This window comes from Rhinoraja longicauda, chromosome 13 (genome assembly GCF_053455715.1).
Source record: "Rhinoraja longicauda isolate Sanriku21f chromosome 13, sRhiLon1.1, whole genome shotgun sequence".
Taxonomy (NCBI): Eukaryota; Metazoa; Chordata; class Chondrichthyes; order Rajiformes; family Arhynchobatidae; genus Rhinoraja; species Rhinoraja longicauda.
Genome location: NC_135965.1, coordinates 41113533 through 41138932, shown reverse-complemented (window position 1 = coordinate 41138932; position 25400 = coordinate 41113533). Strand labels below are relative to the sequence as shown.

Sequence of the window (25400 nt, the reverse complement as noted above, 5' to 3'; positions counted from 1 at the left end):
TCGCTCTTCTTGCTTGCCTAGGTGTTGTTACTACTTTATTTCTTCTACGTGGTTGTATTACTAGTTCTTGTACAAATAAAGTTGATTTCTGTGTGTTACATGTTACAGAATATAAAATATATTCTGTGTTACATCAGCTCACCACCCAAAAACACAACACATACCTTTTCATTTCCTGGCGTTCACATGTTTATTTATGTTTTAATATTTGTGTATTTTTTTTAATTTAAGGCCCCTTTATTACATATGCTAGCTTAATCCGGCCCCTGACATGAAGTCTGAAAAAAACAATCTTTTTTATTTTCGCCTGACACAAGTTAACCTGAATAAAGCTTAATCAACTCTGTGAGTAATTCTGTCACGGCTTTCAGAGTAATAACTGTGTAAGTAAACATGTGGAGGCCAAGACATTGGGTGTTTTTGCAGCAGAGTTTGGTAGGTTTTTGGTTCGTAAGGGTGTCACCGGTTGCAGGGAGAAGGCAGGAAAATGGGGTTGAGAGGAAAAATAGATCAGCTATGATCAGATGAGTCAAATTTGATCGACTTGATCAAATGGATAGACTTGATGGGCCGAATGGCCAAGCTCTGCTCCCATGTCCTATGGTCTTATATTATTGCATTTAAGCTGCGTAGCTGTGATAACATTCCTGCAGTACAAGAAAAATACTTTAACTGATCAACAGAAACTGAGATAAGCTAAACACAATGTAACACATTTACAAAAAAGCTCAACTAACAAGACATTAAATACACCAACAATGAATGAACTGTGAAAATGATTTTGTTTTCCACATTGTCTAACCTCAAATCAGCAAAAGCATTTATTCTCCAAAATTAAAATTCTGAAGTTTGCCATTCACAAAAAAATCACAGAAATAGAGTTGAATCAAAATGTTTGCATGTAAAGTACTTCAGAAATATTCCTCACTCCCATCCACAGAACACCTCAACAGAAAAGGGCAAGCCTAATGATGTCCAGAGCAAGCTCATGGTGCCAGAACAATGCATGGAGGCTCTCCACACCCTGCCAGTTAATAGGTAACTCTTGTGCTGGGAGGAGCTACAAACTCAAAGGATTCTGGGATAACCACAATGGGTTCCTGAGTAGAAGCTTCACAGGAAATGTTTTTGTGTTTAGATTTTTTGACAGGGGTTCACAAACTGCATCTTTCACTTTAAGGCAGAATGGTAAGTTCCTTTGTGTAAATGTCTTTGTGTTTCTTTGCTTAGGAGCTCCTGTAAGGGCTCGATGTGGAAAGTTCTGACAGTGAGGGGGGTGTAAGTTGTGCAGGTGAGAGAGAGAAAAAAATAAGTTCACACCCAGTTTACGGTGGACAGAGAGTTCAGTTTCAACAGTAGAGATGAAAGAAACGACTCCCCGGTAAAGTGTTAAAATCAATTGGAAAGGCAGCACGTCAGTACCTTCCATCTGATACCTAACTCATCAGGTTTGGTGACATTGTTCAGATTAAAGGGACATGCAACCTTGAATATATTTGAATAGATATCTTTACTTCCTGAACATTGGAGAGTATACAGGGTTTTTCTTTTACCATTTGTGCTAACTTCTTCAAAGGTAATATTGGAGAAACTGTTGAAAGCTGAGTTTGTGTTTTGTATTTATTGCAAACCTCTCCAGAAACAAAGAAACCCAAACAGCAAGTTTTGGAGTTAATTCGACATGAATTCCAGAATACTTCAGAATATAAGCAACACCATCTAACATAAATCAGTTAAAATCTTTAACCCTTTGAACACTAAATATGATTTGAGTTAATAGTGTGTTATTCCCTAGCCCTTCACCTAGACATTCACCTAGCCCACAGCTAACAATGGCCTGTTTCCTTTATCATCATTACTGATTTGCATATCTTTAATTCATTTGTTCTATATCTCTTTATATCACTGTCTATATCTCTTGTTTCCATTTCCCCAGACTCTCAGTCTGAAGAAGGGTCTCGACCCGAAATGTCACCTATTCCTTTTCTCCAGAGATGGTGTCTGATCCGCTGAGTTACTCCAGCTTTTTGTGTCTTTCCATAAATATTACATAGAAGTAGCAGGCTCAATACTGAGACCATTCTTAGACACACATTTTTGTGGGCTTAAATGTTCAGTACCCTAACTACCTTACTGCTTGTCGCTCTCTCTGTCTGCCTCTTTTGTCTTTTATGGAGGATGGAATTATTCTATTTTTGTTGGAGAGCATAACGCTCTTGAGTCTCAAGATGGCAGGTTCAAGCACCTTGAGAATGAAGACTGAAGTCTAAGATCACTAGTTAGTGGAGTAACAAAGGCATGATGTAATTGTGAGAGCAGCTGTCTTACAGCTGAGACAAGAGCCTGGATTTAGTTGAATGCAACTTAGAGTCATGGAGTCATACAGTGTAGAAACAGGCCCTTTGGCCCAACTTTCCTAACGGTGGCGCAGCGGTAGAGTTGCTGCCTTACAGCGAATGCAGCACCGGAGACTCGGGTTCGATCCTGACTACGGGCGCTATCTGTACGGAGTTTGTACGTTCTCCCCGTGACTTGCATGGGTTTTCTCTGAGATCTTCGGTTTCCTCCCACACTCCGAAGACGTACAGGTATGTAGGTTAATTGACTGGGTAAATGTAAAAATTGTCCCTAGTGTGTGTAGGATAGTGTTAATGTGCGGGGATCGCTGGGCGGCGCGGACTCGGTGGGCTGAAGGGCCTGTTTCCGCGCTGTATCTCTAAATTGAAAAATCTAAACATGTCCCAGCTACACTAGTCCTACCTGCATGCGTTTGGCCCTTATCCCTTTAAACCTGTCCTATCCATGTACCTGTTTAATTGTTTCTTAACTTGTTGCCTGTCCTTAACACGTATTCATTTGGAAACGTTATCTTGTTGGTTGCGTTGGCAGTTGCAGCTGGTGATCCATCCACAAATAGAAACATTTCTTCCATCGAACGCGTCCAAAGGCAGGCAGCTCGATTTGGTACAAATACCTATGAGAGAGATGCGAGTGTTACCAAACTTCTAAATTCATTGGGGTGGAACCCACTCCAAGACAGAAGTAAAGCCCACCGTTTGACCTGTTTTTACAAAATGTTAAATGGTCATCTCGACATAGATTACCAAATCTACACCAAACCCAAACCTGTCAGGAGCAGACGAGGGCATTCGATTCAATTGTATACACTTGAATTTAGAAGGAAGAGAGGGGATCTTATTCGAAACATATAAGATTATTAAGGGGTTGGACACGTTAGAGGCAGGAAACACGTTCCCAATGTTGGGGGAGTCCAGAACCAGGGGCCACAGTTTAAGAATAAGGGGTAGGCCATTTAGAACAGAGATGAGGAAAATCTTTTTCAGTCAGAGAGTTGTAAATCTGTGGAATTCACTGCCTTAGTGGAGGCCAATTCTATGAATGCATTCAAGAGAGAGCTAGATAGAGCTCTTAAGGATAGCGGAGTCAGGGGGTATGGGGAGAAGGCAGGAACGGGGTACTGATTGAGAATGATCAGCCATGATCACATTGAATGGCGGTGCTGGCTCGAAGGGCCGAATGGCCTACTCCTGCACCTATTGTCTATTGTCTAATTCGAGATACCAACTACCAAGACAGATGTGTATAGCAATTCATTCTTCCCTCGCACAATTAAAGCATGGAATAGTCTTCACCCAACTATTGTTACTCAACCAGACGCAACTAAATTTAAGGTAGCTCTTCTTCTCCAAGACGCCCTTCTTGCTTAAGTCCATACTCCGCCACCTCCAGTTTAAATTCCATTTGGAATATTTTGGAGGACCAAGGACCAAGCGTGTCCAGAGGCAGCAACTAGCGCTGCCCATGAAACTCATCTGAAAAGCCTGTTTTGATTGAAAAAAAGCCAGCTTAGTTGTGCTCTGTGGTTTGGTTTAGTTTATTATTGTCACGTGTACCGAAGTACAGTGAAAAGCTTTGTGTTGCGTGCTAACCAGTCAACGAATAGATGATACATGATTCTAATCAAGCCGTCCGAGGTGTACAGATACAGAATAAAGGGTATAATGTTCAGTGCACGATAAAGTCCAGTTAAAGATAGTTCAAAGGTTTCCAATGACATAGATGCAAGGTCAGGACTGCTCTCTAGTTGGTTAGAGGACAGTCTCCATTGGTCTTCAATATCTTTGTCAGAAGCATTTAATAATGGGAATAAATGGCGCAGTGGTAGAGTTGTTGCCTTACAGCGTCAGAGACCTTGGTTCGATCCTGACTGCAGGTGCTGTCTGTATGGAGTTTGTATGTTCTCCTTGTGACCTGCGTAGGTTTTCTCCTGATGCTCCGGTTTACTCCCACACTCCAAAGACATACAGGTTTGTAGGTTAATTGGGTTTGGTAAAGATTGTAAATTGTCCCTAGTGTGTAGGATAATGCCAGTGTAAAGGAATAGCTGGTCAGCATGGACTCGGTGGGCCGATGGGCTTGTTTCCGCACTGTATCTCTCCACTATACATAGATTTTCAGAAGGCCTTCGATAAGGTGCTTCGGTCAGGCTGCTTAGGGAAGATGAGAGGGCCCATGTATTGAAGGAAAGTTACTAGCATGGATAGCGAGTTGGCTGGTTGCAGAAGGCAAAGAGTTGCAATAAAAGGTGCTTTTTCAGGTTGGCTGCCAGTAACTAGTAGAGTTCAATAAGGGTCGGTGCTGGGGACACTTTTCTTCACGTTGTATATTAATGATTTGGATAAGGGGACTGAAGGCTTTGTGGCCAAGTTTGCAGATGATGCTGCAGGCAGTGTAAGGAAACAAGGACTCTGCAGAGAAGTGGCAGGTGAAATTCAGTACAGCAAAGTGCGGGGTCGTGCATTTTGGTAATAAGAATAAAGGCGTAGATTATTTTCTAAATGGAGAGAGAATCCAGAAATCGGAGGTGCAAAGGAACTTGGAAAAAGTTAATTTGCAAGTCGAATCGGTAGTACAAAAGGCAAATTCGATGCTAGCATGTATATTAAGAGGCCTAGAATACCAAAACAGAGATGTAATGCTGTAGCTCTATAAGGCGCTGGTCAGGAGTACTGTGAGCAAATTTGGGCCCCAAGTTAGGAAAAGGGGACGCATGCAGGTACAGCAGGCAGTGAAGAAAGCCAATGGAATGTTGGCCTTCATAACACGAGGAGTTGAGTATAGGAGCAAAGAGGTCCTTCTGCAGTTGTACAGGGCCCTCGTGAGACCGCACCTGGAGTACTGTGTGCAGTTTTGGTCTCCAAATTTGAGGAAGGATAGATATTCTTGTTATTGAGGGCGTGCAGCGTAGGTTTACTAGGTTAATTCCCGGAATGGCGGGACTGTCGTATGTTGAAAGACTGGAGCGACTAGGCTTGTATACACTGGAATTTAGAAGAATGAGAGGGGATCTTATCGAAACGTATAAGATTATTAAGGGGTTGGACATGTTAGAGGCAGGAAACATGTTCCCAATGTTGGGGGAGTCCAGAACCAGGGGCCACAGTTTAAGAATAAGGGGTAGGCCATTTAGAACGGAGATGAGGAAAAACTTTTTCAGTCAGAGAGTTGTGAATCTGTGGAATTCTCTGCCTCAGAAGGCGGTGGAGGCCAATTCTCTGAATGCATTCAAGAGAGAGCTAGATAGAGCTCTTAAGGATGGCGGAGTCAGGGGGTATGGGGAGAAGGCAGGAACGGGGTACCGATTGAGAATGATCAGCCATGATCACATTGAATGGCGGTGCTAGCTCGAAGGGGGTTTGCAGAGCTGTGCCTGAAGTCCGCAGTGTACAGGGTGAACAAGAATGGAGCTACCACTGTTCCCTGCGGAACCCCAGTGCTGCAGACCACCCTGTCCGAGACCAGGTCCTTTGTCCTCTCATACTGCGGTCGGTTGGTGAGGTAGTCCAGAATCTAGGATGTGAGATGGTGATCCACTCCTGTGCGCTCCAGCTTGCCCCCCAGAAGCCTCGGCTGGATGGTGTTGAATGCACTGGAGAAATAAAAGAGAAGACTTAATGCCAGAGGAGACTTGAGGGTCCGAATAGCCTAATTCTGCTCCTATGACTTATGAACATGAAGATATAGGCACAAAATGCTGGAGAAGCTCAGCAGGTTAGGCTGCACCTTCTGGAGTCAGGGGTCACCTTTGGGTCAGGACCTGATTCATCACCTATCCATTGTCTCCAGAGATGTTGCCTAACCCATTGACTTACTCCAGCATTTTGTGTCCATGGTATAAACCAGCATCTGCAGTTCCTTGTTATTATATAGAACAGTACAGCACAGGAACACAAAGTCCACGCCGAACATGATGCGAAATTAAACTAATCAGAAATGTGTTGTAAAAAAATATAGTTCATATATTGACTTTAAAAAATTCTAAATCTTTCAAACATAAGCAGAAAATTATTTCAGTGGAGAAAAAGTAGTAGAAATCCCAAGACATAACAATAAACAAAGAAGTGCTAGTGGTCCACTGTCAATTGAAAATACTGTATAATCACTGAAGAGGTGCCCAACATTAATCAAGCCTGTATTTAGTTCCCCACCCCTACAATTTTATTCCTAGACCTTAAACTAGGTACCGAGCATTTAATTGTGTAAGTCCAACAGATATTTATTCAATGATGTGCAGGCTACCACAATATTTGCTTTCACTGTGTAGAAAGTTGCTAGCTATTTTCCTGGATGCCTTTCACAAATCGGATCAATGCAGTTGGAACTAGTGCATGGCTGTTCAGGACCAGAATCTCAAAGCAACTAATCTGAGTCCTGCATTGCCAGTGAGAGCTGTTAAATAGAAGGGTCTTGCGCCACCTAGTGAGCAAGGTGGGGATTATCCTTCATGAAGTTAGCACTGGTTTGGAAGAATTTTGGTTCTATTCCTTTCATTGATCTCTCAGACTAAATTGAACGAGCTATGAGGTTGGGCATAGATTATAGCAGAACAGCGCAGTGGCACAGTTGGCAGAGCTGCTGCCTGACAGTGCCTCGTGTATGTGTAGGAAGGAACTGCAGGTGCTGGTTTACATTGAAGATAGAAACAAAATGCTGGAGTAACAGCGGGCCAAGCAGCATCTCTGGAGAGAAGGAATGGGTGACATTTCGGGTCGAGATCCTTCCGTCTGATGTAGGGTGTCAACCCGAAACGTCGCCCATTCTCTCAAAGTTGCTGCCTGTCCTGCTGAGTTACTCCAGCATTTTGTGTCTATCTAGGTGAATAAGAGGCCATCTTTTGGGAACTTAAGGGGATTGACAGGGTAGATGTGGAATTGAGGTTTATGAGTCTGGTGTGTTTTGAACCAAGAGTCACAGTCTCAAAAATAATGAGGATGTAATTCAGGCCACAAATGAGAAGAAATTTCTTCTCCCAGAAGGTGGTAAATCTTTGGAAATCATTAAGAGCATTGCTAGACATGGAACTGAGAACAAGGAATGCATACACAGATCTTTGGGGAAAAAAAGTTAAGATGTTAAGGAAATTGGGAAATTTGGTGTTACTTGGGATCGAGGAGCTGAGGTCAACCAAGATCTTCTTGAATAGTGGTGCAAGAAAGAGACAGAATGGCTTACTCCAAATACTACTCGTGTTCTTTTGTTCAATATCAGTTTATGTGACTCAGTGTTTAAGTTTATTGGGTGATATTCTGCTTCATTAAAATAATGCTACATACACTAGGTTCAATGTTGTTGCTAATTAATTGTATTTCTCTTTAATAAAACAAGAAAAGGGAGGAGAAAAATAAAATAAATATATCAAGATCTATAATGACCAGAAAGAAGTGTTTATTTTCTCTAGTGTTGGATCCCTTCATTGTTAGATCTCCCATTTTGTCAATTCCTTGCGTGAGCCATGGTGCTTTAGAAAGGCACCAAGCAATCATTAGGAGAGTCCTCTTCTGTTTTAAGCTCCTGTAGCAGCAGAATTAGGTATTGGATTTTGCCAGTGAAAATTCTTATCTCCTGCATATGGACAAAAGAAGAACTTGTACCTGTAGCAACCTTGGGATTCGAGAATTGTTCTGAATTGTACATGGTGTTCTCATTTAGAAACATGAAAGACTGCGATAAAACAAAAAATGCTTAATTGTATAAAATAATGGCAATTATTGATCACAGAATTATTGCAAAAAGTTATGGGATGCAAAAAAGTTTGCTGGATTAAAAAAAATTTTTTTTTTTAACCTTGGGTTCTGCTGGGTTTGCAGCTAAATTGGGTTTAGTTTAGAGATAGAACATGGAAAGAGGCCCTTTGGCCCACTGAGTCGACGGTGAGCATCGAACACCTTGGTTCGTTATCACACTTTCACAATCAATCCATACGCATGAGGGGCAATTTTACAGAGGCCAATTAATCTACAAATCAGCACGTCATTATCATGTGGGAGTAAACCGAAGTACCCGGAGAAAGCCCATCCCGTCACTGGGAGAACGTGCAAACTCCACACAGGCAGTACCCAAGGTCATGATCGAGCCAGATGTAGACAGAAAATGCTGGAGAAAATTAGCGGAGTAGACCCGTCAGAAGGGTCTCGACCCGAAAATTCACCTGTTCCTTCTATTCGGAGATGCTACCTGTCCCGCTGAGCTACTCCAGCATTTTGTGTTGATCTTCAGTGTGAACCAGCATCTGCAGTTCCTCCCTACACACGTCATGACCGAGCCCCTGTCTCAGGAGCTGTGAGGTAGCAACTCTACCAGCTGCGCCATTGTCATTCGAAGGGGTTGTAAAATTGAATTATGAAACTCTTGGTTACGGAGAAGAACGTTGCATGAAATATTTCTGTCACCTTTCTGCACCTGCATAATCCTCGCGTTGTTATTGAGTGACTAATTGATCACTACTCTCAATGGAGTTAATTATCACACTCTGGCCTGTGAAATCGTCATTAAGGCTCGCCAAATAAATAACGCTGCATGAAGAAAGCAAAGAGTGAAATAACAAAAGGAAGGGAAATAAGCGCAAAGTGAATATGAACAATTTTTTTTTTTTAAAGCCCTTTGTACCAGAAATCAAAGGACATAATTTGTGCTTCCAGGCTGAAGGTGTTGCCAAATAGGGCGGAGCTTTTACTTGAAGATTTATGGGAAAACTGTGACCGTTTCCTGAAATCTAAAGCTGTGGAGTCATTTCTAACTTGCAATAAGAATGGTGGGTACACTGCAATTTCGTGCCGGATGTAAAGATATCTCAATAAACAAAACTAGTTTAGTCAGAACGCATTCACCTCACCTGGAGGGATGCTTTCAGTTATACTTTCCTTTGACCTCTCTCCAGCTTCCTCGCTTTCCTCCCCACCTCGCCCTCACCCCCATCTTTCCTCCCCACCTCGCCCTCACCCTCACCCCCATCTTTCCTCCCCACCTCGCCCTCACCCCCATCTTTCCTCCCCACCTCACCCTCACCCCCATCTTTCCACCTCACCCTTTTCTTTCTCCCTCTGGCACTGTGATCCAACCGAGTGTATTTCCAAATCCTTGGTAAGTACTTTTTTATAGTCCAGGATTGCGTAACTTTTTATATAACACTTAAAAGCAGGGTAAGGCAGCACTTGGTTAGAGACTGCACAGTTTAATAATGAGTAAAATATCTCTTTTCGTGTTTTGTGAAAATAATCATCTTTTAAATTTGTGCATTCGCGTCATTTGCAGGACAAAATTACTAGAGAGTAGTAAAAACACCCACCTGGTATCAATGAAAGAATTAGTCCAAAATCCCATCTTGAGTAAATATAATTCTGTGGTCTGAACTGATTTTTCTGTGTTCCAAGTTAATATGCGGTAGTCTGTATCATATCCATAAATTACTATACTTGTCCTTCATAAAAGTTAAAAGTGTGGCCAGTGTTTATTCAGGTCATTTCGCCTGCGCTGGCCAAAAGATCTATCTAGCCTAATCATGTTTTCATAATCATAATCATCATCATAATCATACTTTATTATCCAAGTATGTTTTGCAACATACAAGGAATTTCATTTGCCATACAGTCATACCAATTAAAGGCAACAGGACACAAAATAAATTTTAACATGAACATCCACCACAGTGACTCCTCCGGATTCCTCACTGTGATGGAAGGCGAAAAAAAAGTTCAATCTCTCCCTCCTTTGTCTTTTTTTCCAGCTCTTGGTCCATAGTCTTGCAGGAAAAGGCATTTTAAATGGATATTATTAAACTTGCAGTGTTTTTTTCGTGTGAATGGATCTTGGGTAGAATTCTAGACCTTCACAATGCATCGGGCAATAAACATTGTCTCATCTCCCCTCTGATCACGCCAGCAGTTACCTCCCTTGATTTTTGCCTTCCATGTAAGGGAGCTGTTCCTTCCTGCCCTTCATTTTCAACCCTTCTATTGTTTAAGAATGAATTTGTTTTTGAAAATGTAATAGCAGTGCTTTGTGGCATCTGAAGAAGGGTCTTGACCCAAACTGTTACCCATCTACCCTGTCAATCCCCTTAAGTTCCCATAAGATGACCTCTTATTCACCTAAATAGACACAAAATGCTGGAGTAACACAGCAGGACAGGCAGCATCTTTGAGAGAATGGGTGACGTTTCGGGTCGACACCCTACATCAGACGGAAGGATCTCGACCCATTCCTTCTCTCCAGAGATGCTGTCTGTCCCGCTGAGTTACTTCAGCATTCTGTGTCTATCTTTGGTGTATAACCAGCATCTGCAGTTCCTTCCAACACAGGTTGTGGTAATTGTTCTATTAAACCCTGAAAGTCGTTATCGTTGGAGTAGTGTGGAAATTGTGGGAACTGCACTGTTCTTCCATCTTGTCATGACCATGGGCAGCACTTCATATTGGGAGGGGAATTGAACATTAATCCAGTAAAGCTGCCGTTCTATGCTAGTCTAAACATGCCTGGTTGGACTAATCCACAAAGTTAACAACTAGGACACATGCATGTCTTGTTTTCTGGGTGATAAGGCTGTGCTGCTAGGGGTAAGGGTGGAATACAGGATCACAATACCAAACCGGGTGATGTAAGGGGTTTCTGCGCCGAGCTTTCGCCCGACCTAAGGTCCCCGTGCCTTGCTCTGATCCCTTGACCAGGCCGCGCACACTGGTTCCCCGTGAGTGGTTCGACCCACTCACCCCCTACGGTTCTAGACACTGGACTTTGATGCAGGAGCGTTTATAGTGCAGAAAATTCAACCAGACCAGATTTGAAGACCAGGGTTTAAATGGAAAAGGCTTTTATTGAGCGCTTGGGACTATTGTCCATGAATACTTATACAGTTCTATAAGACATATCTATAAGACACATACCGAATCACATGAATACTTTTGACTATGAATCATAAAACGCACAGTTCTACAAGACATATACACGACTGTAAGATGGGGAACGTACGACACATCGCAAAATTGACCAACACATATTCCTTTACACACCCACGTTTATTCAAACCACCCTCCCCTCTACACTAAACTATGTCCAGGATATGCAAGATCGGGGTACATGCTCACCATGGGGCTATTACTGGGGTTACTGGCTGTTCGTTTTGCAGTATTTCTTCTCGAGTTGCGTGCCTGTTCCTCTCTCTTGCATCCGTTCTTCTTGCCTGTCTTTTCTTCCTCCTGCATCCGTTTGACTTCCTTCTTGCGTTCCTTTTGACTTGAGTTTAAAACCCAAAAGTCGTGGCCAGTTATACTATTCTGACCCGTCCTATCTCCCGCCAGATCTTGGGATCTCTTTGTTTAAAAGATATGTATGAGTTTTCTCTCTGATCTGCACTTGTGTCCGGGGGTACCGGGGATGGCCAGACGGTGTTAATTGGTATTTCGTTGCGAGGTGATGGGTTTAACTGGTTTCCCATCACCTACCAGGTAGTTTTCTATGGGTTATTGTGCCCCCTTAACGAGATTAACTATGTAGGTCGGCTTGGGGCATTGTGAGTATGCTGATGTCAGCGCCCCAGTGTCTGGACTTCGACCTGGTTTTGCAGGTTTCTGCATGGCCAATATCCATCCATTGTTCTGGCCGTGGCTTTGCAGAAACCTAGAGACTGGGCTGTAAGGTTTTTGCTTTTGTGGTTGGTCACGAGGTCCTGCGGCCATCTTAGGACCCACGGATTGTGACACCCCTTGGTAAACTGAACGCAGCCTTTTTCCGCTATCAGCCCCAGTCTCCCGTTTAAAATGTCCAAACTGCAGCTCTTTGGTTAGGTGTTGCTTGCAGAATGAGGGAAAACTTCTCAAATCTTACAGTGAACAAATGTACCTGACCCACTCCACATATGGCCCTGTCAAATATGATACAAAAAGGCTGCATGCTTTCAGTCTGTCGAGCAGTCTATTGCTTGACTGCTCCCCTTGTCTGACAAGTTGTTGTGAATAAAGAAGAAGTTAAATGTCATTTGCATCTCGTGTGAATTATTCTGACAATGGGGATGTTAATGGTAAGTTATCAGTTTAGGATTTTTTTCCCCAATGCAAATTGATTCAGGTTCTCAAAGTCAATGTACATTTTTGCCCATTTTCTTAAGAGTCAAGAGTGTTTTATTGTCATATGTACCTGAACAAATAATGGAATTTTTGCTCTTCATCATTAATCCTGAATCACGATGACAGCCTATAACTTCTTCCCTGAGTCTTCACCAAGTTAATTTGAGGGTCTTTTACACACAGCTGAGAGAATAACCAGGACCTCAGTTTAGCATTCCTTCTGAGTGACTATATGTTTAGTAGCATGGAGTGGCATTCCACATTATTGTTTGGCACTCCAAAGTGAGAATTGAACTAACAATCTGATTCTTTGGACTTTAGAGATACAGCATGGAAGCAGGCCCTTCAGCCCACCGAGTCTGTGCCCACCAATCAACTAGCACTATCTAGCACTACATTGTACCCCTATCAACTAGCACTATCCCGATTTACAACTTACATTAGCCAATTAATCTACATATCTGTACGTCTTTGCAGTGTGGGAGGGAATCGGAGCACCCGGGGAAAACTCACGCGGTCACTGGAAGAACATACAAACTCCATACAGACAGGGCCCATAGTCAGGATCGAACCGGGGTCTCTGGCTCCGTAACGCAGCAACTCTACTGCTGAGCCACTGTGCCGCCCTTGATTCTGCCTTAACTGCTGCATTAAGCCATGGCTACCTCCTAATTTGAGCAGCGTATTTGTCTGCGGTCTCATTATAAATGATGCCATTCATCAACCTGTCGAGAGGTTGGAACCAGATGTGTTAATTTATCAGTTTTGACTCCAATTGTTTGTTGTTGCTGCTTTACTTTTCCAATATTTGCAAAGTATTATTTTCACATTTTTTCCTTTATGTAAACCTCATTTTTTAATCTTGTCATGCTGAGCTACATTGCAAACATTGTCTAACACATTAACCTACAGGTGACCCCGCACTATCAGTGAGATAGTCACACAGTGTGAAAACAGGCCCTTCGGCCCAACTGGCCCACACTGACCAACACATACCACTTGCCTCTATTTGGCCCATGTCCCTCTAAACCTACCCTATCAACATACGTCTAATTGCTTCTTAAACTTTGCAATAGACGCTGAGTTGTCATTCATAAGGTCAATAGACAATAGACAATAGACAATAGGTGCAGGACTGGCCATTCAGCCCTTCGAGCCAGCACCGCCATTCAATGCGATCATGGCTGATCACTCTCAATCAGTACCCCGTTCCTGCCTTCTCCCCATACCCCCTCACTCCGCTATCCTTAAGAGCTCTATCCAGCTCTCTCTTGAAAGCATCCAACGAACTGGCCTCCACTGCCTTCTGAGGCAGAGAATTCCACACCTTCACCACTCTCTGACTGAAAAAGTTCTTCCTCATCTCCGTTCTAAATGGCCTACCCCTTATTCTTAAACTGTGGCCTCTTATTCTGGACTCCCCCATCATTGGGAACATGTTTCCTGCCTCTAATGTGTCCAATCCCCTAATTATCTTATATGTTTCAATAAGATACCCCCTCATCCTTCTAAATTCCAGTGTATACACGCCTAATTGCTCCAGTCTTTCAACATATGACATACAACATAGGTCATAAGGAATAGGAGTAGAATTAGGCCATTCGGCCCATCAAGTCTACTCCGCCATTCAATCATGGCAGATCTATCTCTCCCTCCGAACCCCATTCTTCTGACTTATCCCCATAACCTCTGACACCTGTACTAGAGTCATAGTCATCGATTGATACAGTGTGGAAACAGGCCCTTCAGCCCAACTCGCCCACAATGTCCCAGCTATCCTAGTCCCAATTGCCTGCACTTGGTCCATAACCCTCCAAACCTGTCCAACTGTTTCTTAAATGATGGGATAGTCCCAGCCTCAACTACCTCCTCTGGCAGCTTGTTCCATACACCCACCATCCTCTGTGTGAAAAAGTTACCCTTCGGATTCCTATTAAATCTTTTCCCCTTCACCTTGAACCTATGTCCTCTGGTCCTCGATTGCCCTACTCAGGGTAAAAGACTCTGTGCATCTACCCGATCTATTCCTCTCATGATTTTGTATACCTCTATAAGATCTCCCCTCATCCTCCTGTGCTCCATGGAATAGAGACCCAGCCTACTTAACCTCTCCCTACAGCTCACACCCTCTAGTCCTGGCAACATCCTCGTAAATCTTTTCTGAACCCTTTCAAGCTTGACAATATACTAATCACAAATCTATCTCTGCCTAAAAAATATCCACTGACTTGGCCTCCACAGCCTTCTGTGGCAAAGAATTCCACAGATTCACCACATTCTGACTAAAGAAACGTCTCCTCGTCTCCTTTCTAAACGTACTTCCTTTATTTCTGAGGCTATGACCTCTAGTCCTAGACTCTCCCACCAGTAGAAACATCCTCTCCACATCCACTCTATCCAAGCCTTTCACTATTCTGTATGTTTCAATGAGGCCCCTCCTCATCCTTCTGAACTCCAGCGAGTACAGGCCCAGTGCCGACAAACGCTCATCGTAGGTTAACCTTCTCATTCCTGGGATCATTCTTGTAAACCTCCTCTGGACACATTCCAGAGCCAGCACATCATTCCTCAGATATGCTCACAATATTCTAATTGTGGCCGTACCAGCGCCTTACAGTGCCTCAACATTACATCCCTGTTTTTGTACACAAGCCCTCTTGAAGCCCCTCGTTCATTTCTTGGCCCAGACGGGGCAGGGAAACGTACAAAGAAGCTGTCCTGAATTCTAAAAGATAACTATTTGTTTCCGCAGATGCATTTTATGTTGCTGTTCAGCCGTCAAGGCAAGTTGAGGCTCCAGAAGTGGTACACTGTTGTGGTTGATAAGGAGAAGAAAAAGATTTCAAGGGAACTTGTTCAGATTGTGCTGAGTCGACAAGCCAAAATGTGCAGCTTTGTGGAATGGCGGGATCTCAAAGTTATTTATAAAAGGTTTGAATTGTCTTCTTTTTTACTAATGCAGAATATTTTTTTTTGCAACGAAAAATGTTTGACACCTTAGTGGCATTTAGATTGTTAGTTGTACTTTATTGCAGCTTCAGCTTTTGGAGTATTATGGTCATCAACAGTCATGTGCTTGCTCTTTGGCAGACACCGGCTGTCTTGAACACCTTGAACAGAGAAATATAGAAACATACTACAGTTATTGATTCTTTAAAGGTCAAGAAAGAAACTTGGACTCTAATTTTACTGGCAGTCATTTTTACTTTGGAGCCATCATTTCACACCAGCTCAGATTATTTCCGAAGTGTTGACTGCCAATTTTCCACTATGGATACTCCATTCTACCTCTGCAGATGGGGAACGGATAGCTTGAATGCAAGATGGTAGTTTCCATTTTAATTTCCTGTATTACCACCTGCAGTTCTTTTGATTTTCTCTTGCTTTGTGTGCATTGCAATGCATTGATGTTCAGTTTTAGTGTGAAATTGACTGGAAAACACCACTTGAAAAAGCAGTGAATTAAAATGTTGTAAATGCTGAAGCCTCGCCTATGGATGATTCCATCTACTAAATACATAGTATGTGAATAACATGCAGGATCTCCATAATGTGACCTTGTGTATAAAATTATGAAGGGGACAGATGTATAGAGTCTCTTGCCCAGAGTAGGTGAATCGAGGACCAGATGACATAGGTTTAAGGTGAAGGGGAAAAGATTTAATAGGAATCTAAGGAGTAACTATTTCACACAAAAGCTGGTGGGTGTATGGGACGAACTGCCAGAAGAGGTCATTGAGGCTGGGACATGTTTAAGAAACAGTTGGACAGGTACATGGATAGGACAGGTTTGGAGGGATGTGGGCCAAATGCAGGCAGGTGGGAGTAGTGTAGCTGAGACATTTTGGCCGGTTGTGGGCAAGTTGGGCCAAAGGAACAGTTTCCACGCTGTATCACTCTGACTCTATCTCAATAAGTAACCTTGCACTTTTCCCTCCACTAACCCAACTCACACCATCTCCGTTCATCAGTTCTTTCCCTCCATAATGAAGTTCTTGGAGGTGAAGTGGGAAATCAGGGACATTAATCTTGGTATCAGTAAATGTAGAAGGTCGAACTTTCTTGAGGGATGTTTTCTTAGAATCAAAGATGTTTGGGGAACAACAGAAGGCCATTAAACCTAGGTTCAACATTATTTTCACCAATCATGGGCAAGTCTATAAGTTAATTGGCTTCTATAAATTGTCCCTGGTATGTAGGATAGAACTAGTGTACATGTGATTGTTGAACGGCATGGACTCAGTGGGACGAAGGGCCTATTTCCACACTATCTCTAAACTAAACACTAATTTTTATTGAAGTAGCATATTTTTGGTTTATTTCTCGTGTTAAGCGTTTTAACTTTATAAAACATTTTAATTTTGAAAATGAAATTGATCATAATTTTTAAGTTATTGAATGCCCAAGGCATTCACAGTCAAACTATTTAACAGCTCGACAGTCATTTCAGCCTTGGAGCATAACTTGCCCTGGTCCAACAGTTCCTTTGGGTGGTGCATTTATGTCTCCACTCTGCGGTGTGTTGACCACCACAAGCCTTGCACTGCACCAGCCCTCAATGACTACTTTAATAAGTATGGCACTCAGTCCTGATTGGAAATACCTGCCCATTGTGGCAAGTGTTTGGTTTAGTTTATTGTTACGTGTACCGCGGTACAGTGAAAACCTTTTGTTGCGTGCTGTCCTGTCAGCAGAAAGACCAAACATGATTACAGTCGAGTCATTTGCAATGTTTAGAGATACATGATAAGGGAATTATGTTTAGTGCAAGGTAAAACCAGCAAAGTCCAATCAAGGATAGTCTGAGGGTCACCAAAGAGGTAGATAGTAGTTCAGCTCTGCTTGCTGGTTGTGGTTGGATGATTCAGTTGTCTGGTGGGAAAAAACTGTCCCTGAATCTGGTGGTGAGCGTTTTCATACTTCTATACCTTTTGCCTGATGGGAGAGGGGAGAACAGGGAGTGGCCAGGATGTGACTGGTCCTTGATTCTGCTGCTGACCTTGCCGAGGTGTGAGGCATAAATGGAGTCAATAGAAGGTGAGGTTGGTTGCCAAATGCTAATAATAGCCTCTTAGGTTCTTTTAAAATAATTATCCAATGAGTAAGATCTTTTAAAGCAATATTAAAATGATTTTAATAGATATTACATTGAAGGTACCAGATTTTTGTTGCCCACGTCCATAAACGTTTGGTTGTTGGATCGTTCTTATTTGTGGATATTTCGGGGAACGCTATTCTGCATTGTGGGCTAATATTGATATTTTCCTTTATGAATGCAAAGTTGCTATTTCACTGATTTAGTTTTAGTTTAGTTTAAATATACAGCGCAGAAACAGGCCCTTTGGCCCATCGTTCCACGCCAATCAGCGAATCCCGCACACTAGCACTCTCCTACAAGCACTAGGGACATTTCACAATTTTACCAAAGCCAATTAACCTACAAACCTGTACGCCTTTAGAGTGTGGGAGGAAATCGGAACCCCCGGAGAAAACCCACGCAGATCACAGGGAGAACGAATAAACTCCATATAGACACCATCCGTGGTCAGGATCGAACCCGGGTTCCTGACGCTATACGGCAACAGCTCTACCGCTGCTCCATACTGCCACCCCATCTTGAACAATGTTCATAAATGGGAAAATCAATCACTTACACTGGGATACTTTGACTGATGTAACTGCAAAAAATGAGCTTTGCGAAACTTGTGTGATTACGCTGACTCCCTTGGCCGTTAAATACAGATCCTTATTTGTTCTCTGTTCCTCAGGTTTGCTAGCTTATATTTTTGTTGTGCAATAGATGAACAAGATAATGAACTCCTGACACTGGAAATCATCCATCGTTACGTGGAACTGCTGGATAAGTATTTTGGCAATGTATGCTTTCTGTGAAAAATGCATTTAAATTTGCTATATTGAGTGCATCCAGCATATTTTTCATTTCAGATTTCCAGCAGCTGTTTAGCACTATATCTGATATTTCCAGCATTTTTCCTCTCCTCTGAATCATTTCCCCTATTTGCACTTCCGTCAGACACCATCGGATGCAATTAGGAAGACATCACAGTCTCTTTCAGCTGGTGATAACGTCATTTATGCATTCAGTCTCTCTGCTTTCCACACCATTACAGAGGCTTCCTTTATTATTTGGCTAGTTACTTAAGTTTATTGTCACGTGTACCGAGGTACAGTGAAAAGCTTTTTTGTTGCGTGCTATTCAGTCAACGGAGAGACTATACATGATTACAATCAAGCCCTTCACAGTGAACAGCTACAGGAGAAAAGGAATAATGTTTTGTGCAAGATAAAGTCCAACATAAAGATGGTCCAAGGGTCTCCAATGTGATAGATGGTAGGTCAAGACTTCTCTCTAGTTGGTGCTAGGATGCCTGGTGACAGCTGTAAAGAAACTGTTCCTGACTCTGGAGATTTGCGTTTTCACATTTACATAGAAACATAGAAAATAGGTGCAGGAGGAGGCCATTTGGCCCTTCGAGCCAGCACCGCCATTCATTGTGATCATGGCTGATCGTCCACAATCAATAACCCGTGCCTGCCTTCTCCCCATATCCATCTCTGTACCTTTTGTCTGATTTGAGAATAGTTTCTTGTCACGTGTACTGAGGTACAGTAAAAAGCTTTAGTTGCGTGCTGACGAGTCAGCGGAAAGACAATACATGATTACAATCGAGCTGTCCACAGTGCACAGATGCATGATAAAGGGAATAATGTGAATAACAACAAAATCTTTTCACTGTACCTTGGTATAGGTGACAATAAATTAAACTAAACTAAAATGTTTAATGCAAGATAATGTTCTCTCCCTGCCTCATTCTCCCCATCGCTAAAATGTTAATTTCCGTTACTGCCCCTGGTTCTTATTGAAACCTGAGATATTAAACGTTTCTCGCACTATAGGCGCTGACTGACCTGCTGAAAACTTTCAGAACTTTCTGTGTTTAATTTGGATTTGCAGTATGAAGTTCTTTGTTTAATTTACCACATCTTCACCCCTGGTGTCATAGAGTCATAGAGTGATACGGTGTGGAAACAGGCCCTTCGTCCCAACTTGCCCACACCGGCAAACACGCCGGTTGAATCTTTGGGCATTTCTGAGGCAGAGGAAGAAGTTTGATAAGCAAGTGGGTGAAAATATATTAATCTTCAAATATATTAAATGAAAATGCAGAATTGCGATCAATTCTGCAATCAAGATCAGCCATGATCTTAGCGCATGGTTGAGCAGCCTAAGAGGCTTACTCTTGCTCCCAATTGTAACTTTGTTTGGCAAGTTCAAGTCAGAAGGTCAACAACCCTCGAGTCTTTAGCACAAGAATTTAGGCCGAACTCCAATGTATTATTGAGACTCTGCAGCATTGTCCGATGAGACTATCAACAAAGGCATTGTCTGCCCTTCCGAGTGTACTTAAAAATTCAACCGCACTATTTTCAAAAAGAGAAAGGGAAATGCCCCCAATGTCTTGGCCAATATTTAACCCTCAATCAACATTTCTAAACCAGTTTATGCAGACAATGTCACATTGATCTTTATGAGTTTTTGGCTTGTGTATATCGGATATTATGTTTCCTTTATTAACATGCAGACCAGACATCAATAGGTACTTCATTGGCTACAAAAGTGGATTAGCATGTTTCATCAGGTACTATATGCATACAGTTCTTTCATATAAAAATGAACTTAAACTCAAGATAAATCACAGATTTGTTCTGTATTCGGGGTGTAATACTAACAAAGAAAAAATCACAGCATAACCACTAAGTGCGATAGCAACCAGAAAGTTTCACGCTTAAATATATAATTCAATCTAAAACTAAAAATAGGGGATGCACATATTACTCTGCAGGGCAGGCAGTATTTGACTTGAGGTTGAACACGTTTTAAGATTCTGAGTATTTTCTGTTTTTATTTCAAATTTCCAGGATCTGCATTTATTTTGCTTTCCAATTATAATTGGAGCAATTTTGTGGATCAAACGTCAATAGCATTATTTTTTATAACCTATTTTTTAAAATGACAGATTTGGATAACTTGGATTTTTTTTGTGTCAGGTTTGCGAACTAGACATCATCTTTAATTTTGAGAAGGCCTACTTTATACTGGATGAATTTCTAATTGGAGGAGAGATGCAGGACACCTCGAAGCACAGTGTAACTAAAGCAGTGGAGGAGGCAGATATGATGCAAGAGGTAAGGCAGAGACGCGCAGATAATCTTCTATATACTAAAACTCGTTTGTTTGTTTGTTTGTTCCTGAACTACAGCCAAAACGGTACACGATAGCACGGCAATTTTAGGCCCATCTTACTCACCGTCGTCCCTTTGGTGCTAATGGAAGAAGTTCCATTGAAATCGGTGTTATATTTTTTAAGTTATTCACATTTTAAAGTTTAAATCTATCTCCTAGGGAGGGAGGGGGTGGAGGGAGGGGGGGGATAAGGGGGGTTGAGGGGAATGGAGTGGGGTGGGAGAGGAAAGAGGGGGAGGGTGTGGAGAGGGGTAGAGAGGAGGAGGGGAGGGAGAAGGAGGGAGGTGGATGAAAGGGGGGGGAGAGGGGAGGGGGGGGGGAGGAGAGGGTGCTGCACCAATGTAGGAGAGGTTTGGGCCCAACAGGTCCACTTGGTCTAGTGGTTTTAGAAAACTTGAGTATTTGTTAGTCGTAAGGCAACAGTTAACGGACTTTAAGGTATGATTTCTGAATCTTTGTGGAGTTAAAGTGCCAGAAAAGCTGAATCGGTTTAGTTTACGCTCCTTTGAGTCCACGCCGACCATCGATCACCTGTTCACACTAGTTCTATGTTATCCCACTGTCTCATGATTCCCACTACCTAAGCACTCGGGGCAATTTTACAGAGGCGGATTAACCTACAAAACTGCACGTCTTTGGGATGTGGGAGGAAACCGGAGCACCCGGGGGAGACCCATGGGATCACAGGGAGAACGTGCAAACTCCGCACAGACAGCACCCGAGGCCAAGATCAAACCTGGGTCTCTGGCTCTGAGGCAGCAGCTCACTGTTTCACTCATGATTCATGATGGATATTTATGAAATGGGTAGTTTTATGCAGTTTTAATGCATTCAGCTATCTAGTTGGATGAACTTTCTGTAAACCTTTATAAAGAACTGCGTCTGACGTTAGATTGGTGTCTATTTGCATAGTCGCTCTGTAGCTGATTCATTTGCCAATGATCACTGTTAGAGTTGCTTATTGAAAGACTGAGTTGAGGTTATAGGGGCAGGGGAGAGGTGTTAGGTGCTATCAGGTTGTGCCTTAGCTATGATGTAATGGCTTCAGAAGCAGGAGCTCAGCTGGACGCAGGTCTGGGCTACAGGGAGATGTTGGGCAAGCTAGAAGTGTAGGAGGATGACAGTCGATGTTCTAAAACTGTATAAGATCACGAGGGGAATAGATAATGTAGATGCACAGAGTCTTTCACCTGGAGTAGAGGAATCAAGAACCAGAGGACATGGGTTTAAGGTGAGAGGGGAAAGATTGAATGGGAATCTGGGGGGCAATCTTATCACACAGAAGATGATGGGTATTTGGAATGAGCTGCCAGAGGAGGTAGTTGAGGCAGAAATTGGAACAACATTTAAAAGACATTTGGACAGGTACATGGATCGGCTGAGGTGAGCTTTCATTCTGGCTTTCCAAAATGGAACAGCAACCAGTTACACAGCAGCACATGTAAGATGCAGGCAGCTACATAGGATGCTCCCAGCCCACAGCACTCCCTGCGTGGCAGGTTGATGGTCCTCAGGGCAACACAGACACCATGGGTGACTCAACTGCACAGCAGGAGGAAAGGAAAGCAAGCTAGATAGGGAGTTAAATAATTAGTGTTTTGTTTAGTTTCGAGATACACCGAGGAAGCAGGCCCTTCGGCCCACCGAGTCCATTTTGACCAGCAATCCCCACATATTAACACTATGCTACACCCACTAGGGACAACTTACAATTTTACTAAGCCAATTAACCTACAACCTGTACGTCTTTGAAGTGTGGGAGGAAACCGGAGCAGCCGGAGGAAACCCACGCAGGCTACGTGGAGAACGTCCAAACTCCGCACAGACAGCACCCGTAGTCAGGATCGAACCCGGGTCTCTAGCGTTGTATGGCAGCAGGTCTACCGCTGTGCCGCCCTTAGTGATTAGGTACAGACAGAGCGTCTGGTTGCTGTGTGACTTTCCTGGTGCCAGAGTCAAGGATGTCACTGAGCTTCCACATAACTTTTGTGTGAGCGAGAGAGAGAGAGAGAGAGAGAGATCCTGATCCATATTAGTACCAATGTTCAGCAGTAAAGAGAGGGTGACATACTATTACAATAAGTGGGGTTGCTAGACACTAAAGGAACTGGAGATTCTCAGTCTAAAAAATCCTAATAATTATTAGTCATTATTTATGTCATTAAATCATTATTTTCATTTACATGCTGAGAGCATTTAATTTTCAAACGTTGTTTTGTCCCCTTGCTTGGTCAAATCCACTGATTTCAATTATACACTTTACTGTGGAATCACTTTATGGCTTTCATGGACTAAATTGCAGGATTTATTTTATAATTTTTACTGTATCATTCTCAGATGAGCAACACAAGGTCGTGAGGTGGCTGTGATGATGTTTTACATGATTTTATGAATACAAATGTTATGGAAAAAAATGTCATTGACCTGAGTTTACTAATGCTGTGGTATGTTTGTTACAGACTATGGAAGAATATTTAGCCAAGCCAACATTTTAACTAGGAGTTTAGAAGGCCTGAAGGATGAACCTAATTTATGAAATGTATACATAGATTTATAGTGTATTTACAGTGTCTTAAAAGTTAGAAGAATATATTTTGCTACTGCTTTGTATTGTGGAAAATATACCATGTCAACTAAAACGCAGTTAGCACTGTAAAATGTTCAGGCATTATTTATAATGTTTTTGTATTCATAAATCCCAATGTATTTTTTGTTCCAAGACTTCCATTGGTAATGAGCAGGAGATATGGTGCTTCACTGCATGTTTTTGTTTTAAATAACATGCATTTAGACAAATCTCCAACTGGCAGAAATGGAAGCACTTCAGTAATTCAAAAATAACTATAATTAAAAAGTAATTTGATAGATTCAATTAAAAAAATTATCCCACTCTGGAATGTACCAAGTTCGGATGGAGACCTGGAATTGTCAGTTAATCCAATGGTATGTTGAAAATGATCACTACCAAATCAGTTTTTATCTTGTGAGATGGTTTTGCTTTAATGTTTTGGGTAGACTGAAGATCTTAAGAATTCGAAACCATCCAATTGTCCGAGAAAATAAGTGATTTTATAAATTCCAGGTTATTTGAGCTGATGAAATTAAAAAATCTGAATGAAGCACTTGTATATTCTATGACCTAATGGAGAGCACACATTTTAGATCCCATGTTATTATTTTCACGATTGTTCCATTATGGCACTCTTGCCTCAAAGTCAAGATCACCTGTTCAAACCCATCTCTGACATTAAACCTAAAGTGCGAATTAAACTTCCATTCTGTACCGTTATAAATCTGCATGGTCAAGATGCCCCTTTTAAATCAGTGGTCCATCTGTTGTAAACACAAAAAAATCATAACAGTGCATGAAGAACAATTTTATTTCCTCCAACGCCATTGATCCAAAAATCATTTATTATTTTTCCCTTTACAAATTTGTGGGTTAAATATAATCAAATTTCTTTAAGATATTAACCCCCTCTCCGGCTCATGTAAACCATTACATCCAATTTCAGTTGGAAATGCAGAATTAGGTTATAATTTTCACACATTCTTCTGTACGAACTCAATGCATGTGATAAATGTCACCGTTGTACCTAGAGTTAATTGATAATTTTGCAGATTATGAAGTTGTCACAAGTTGTCTTATTTGTGCCCAAATTTTTTTTCCCGCAAGATTTGATTTCTTGCATTCTATTTCATTGTGCTGTTGTGCAGCTCTGATTCACGGTTGATGTATGTAATGTAAAGTGTTTACACTTTGAAGATTAATCTGACAATCCCAAAATCTCCATCTATGATGTTTCCATTTCAGCAAATTATCACTTAACAAAGCGAAAAATATATGTGCCCTTCAACAAATCTCACAGGTGTTTAATGTAATTTCTCAAATGTTTCTATTGGAAAAGCTTAGATGCTTCCATCGTGAACTAGAAAATGTATTCAAGGTCATTTTTTTTATTTGACAAATTTAGAAAACCAATTGTGTCTTAAGGAGTTGTATCTGAGAAATTAATTGCAGAAATGGAAATAAAATTAGAATCAAACTTTCTGAATAGTATCCTTTGATTCATTTTAACTATATTTCTGCAAATACTAATGTTTGTTATAAATAATATGTACATACGTACTTATTTATTAGATGAAGAGCTGGTAAATTGTGCCATTGTACTAATGAAATATCTGTTACATCTGTCGTGTTCCTTTTTCACACCAACTCAAAGTGCAAAGTGTAACAGGGCAATGTTACAATGCCCTGTAACATTGTACTTTTCCCCTCAAATTTTCTCTTTAATGCAACTGTCTTTTTTCTACCATTTCCAATGACCAAACATCATTCCTACTGCTGAGAGAAATTGCTCCTAATGACTTTCCACCCTTGCAATGATTTAAATTAATGACCACTGTGCCAATCAAGGAATCGCCAATCATATCATATCATATCATATATATACAGCCGGAAACAGGCCTTTTCGGCCCACCAAGTCCGTGCCGCCCAACGATCCCCGTACATTAACACTATCCTACACCCACTAGGGACAATTTTTACATTTACCCAGCCAATTAACCTACATACCTGTACGTCTTTGGAGACTCTTTGTACAATCGGAGAATCTTTCTTTATTCATGGTTGAAAATGTTCCTTCTTTTTAGAACGCTTTTCAATTTCCTTTTCTAGAATCATAATCTTTCCTTTCTGACCAAACTCTTATCTC

The 25400-nt window shown here is 41.8% G+C and overlaps 1 protein-coding gene across 4 annotated transcripts; it reads left to right on the top strand.

Annotated features, from left to right (window-relative positions):
- Nucleotides 1-944: 944 nt before the first annotated feature.
- LOC144599271 (AP-1 complex subunit sigma-3-like) lies at nt 945-24708 on the top strand. 4 transcript variants are annotated; one of them, XM_078410047.1, is made up of 7 exons: nt 1078-1188; nt 9000-9112; nt 15172-15350; nt 18188-18296; nt 19445-19561; nt 20490-20627; nt 23145-24708. In XM_078410047.1, the coding sequence occupies exons 2-7, from the start codon at nt 9110-9112 to the stop codon at nt 23178-23180; spliced, it is 582 nt and encodes a 193-aa protein (XP_078266173.1). In that variant the 5' UTR covers nt 1078-1188; nt 9000-9109; the 3' UTR covers nt 23181-24708. The 4 variants fall into 4 exon arrangements, with proteins under 4 accessions (XP_078266174.1, XP_078266173.1, XP_078266172.1 ...); XM_078410048.1 differs by lacking the exons at nt 1078-1188; nt 9000-9112 and adding an exon at nt 945-1038; XM_078410046.1 differs by lacking the exon at nt 9000-9112 and having other exon boundaries at nt 1080-1188.
- Nucleotides 24709-25400: the final 692 nt, after the last annotated feature.

Coding starts and splice junctions, on each gene's coding strand:
- LOC144599271 (XM_078410047.1), top strand. Junction 18,297..19,444: donor TGGATAAGTATTTTGGCAAT/GTATGCTTTCTG, acceptor CTGGTGTCATAG/AGTCATAGAGTGATACGGTG. Junction 20,628..23,144: donor AGGCAGATATGATGCAAGAG/GTAAGGCAGAGA, acceptor TGTTTGTTACAG/ACTATGGAAGAATATTTAGC.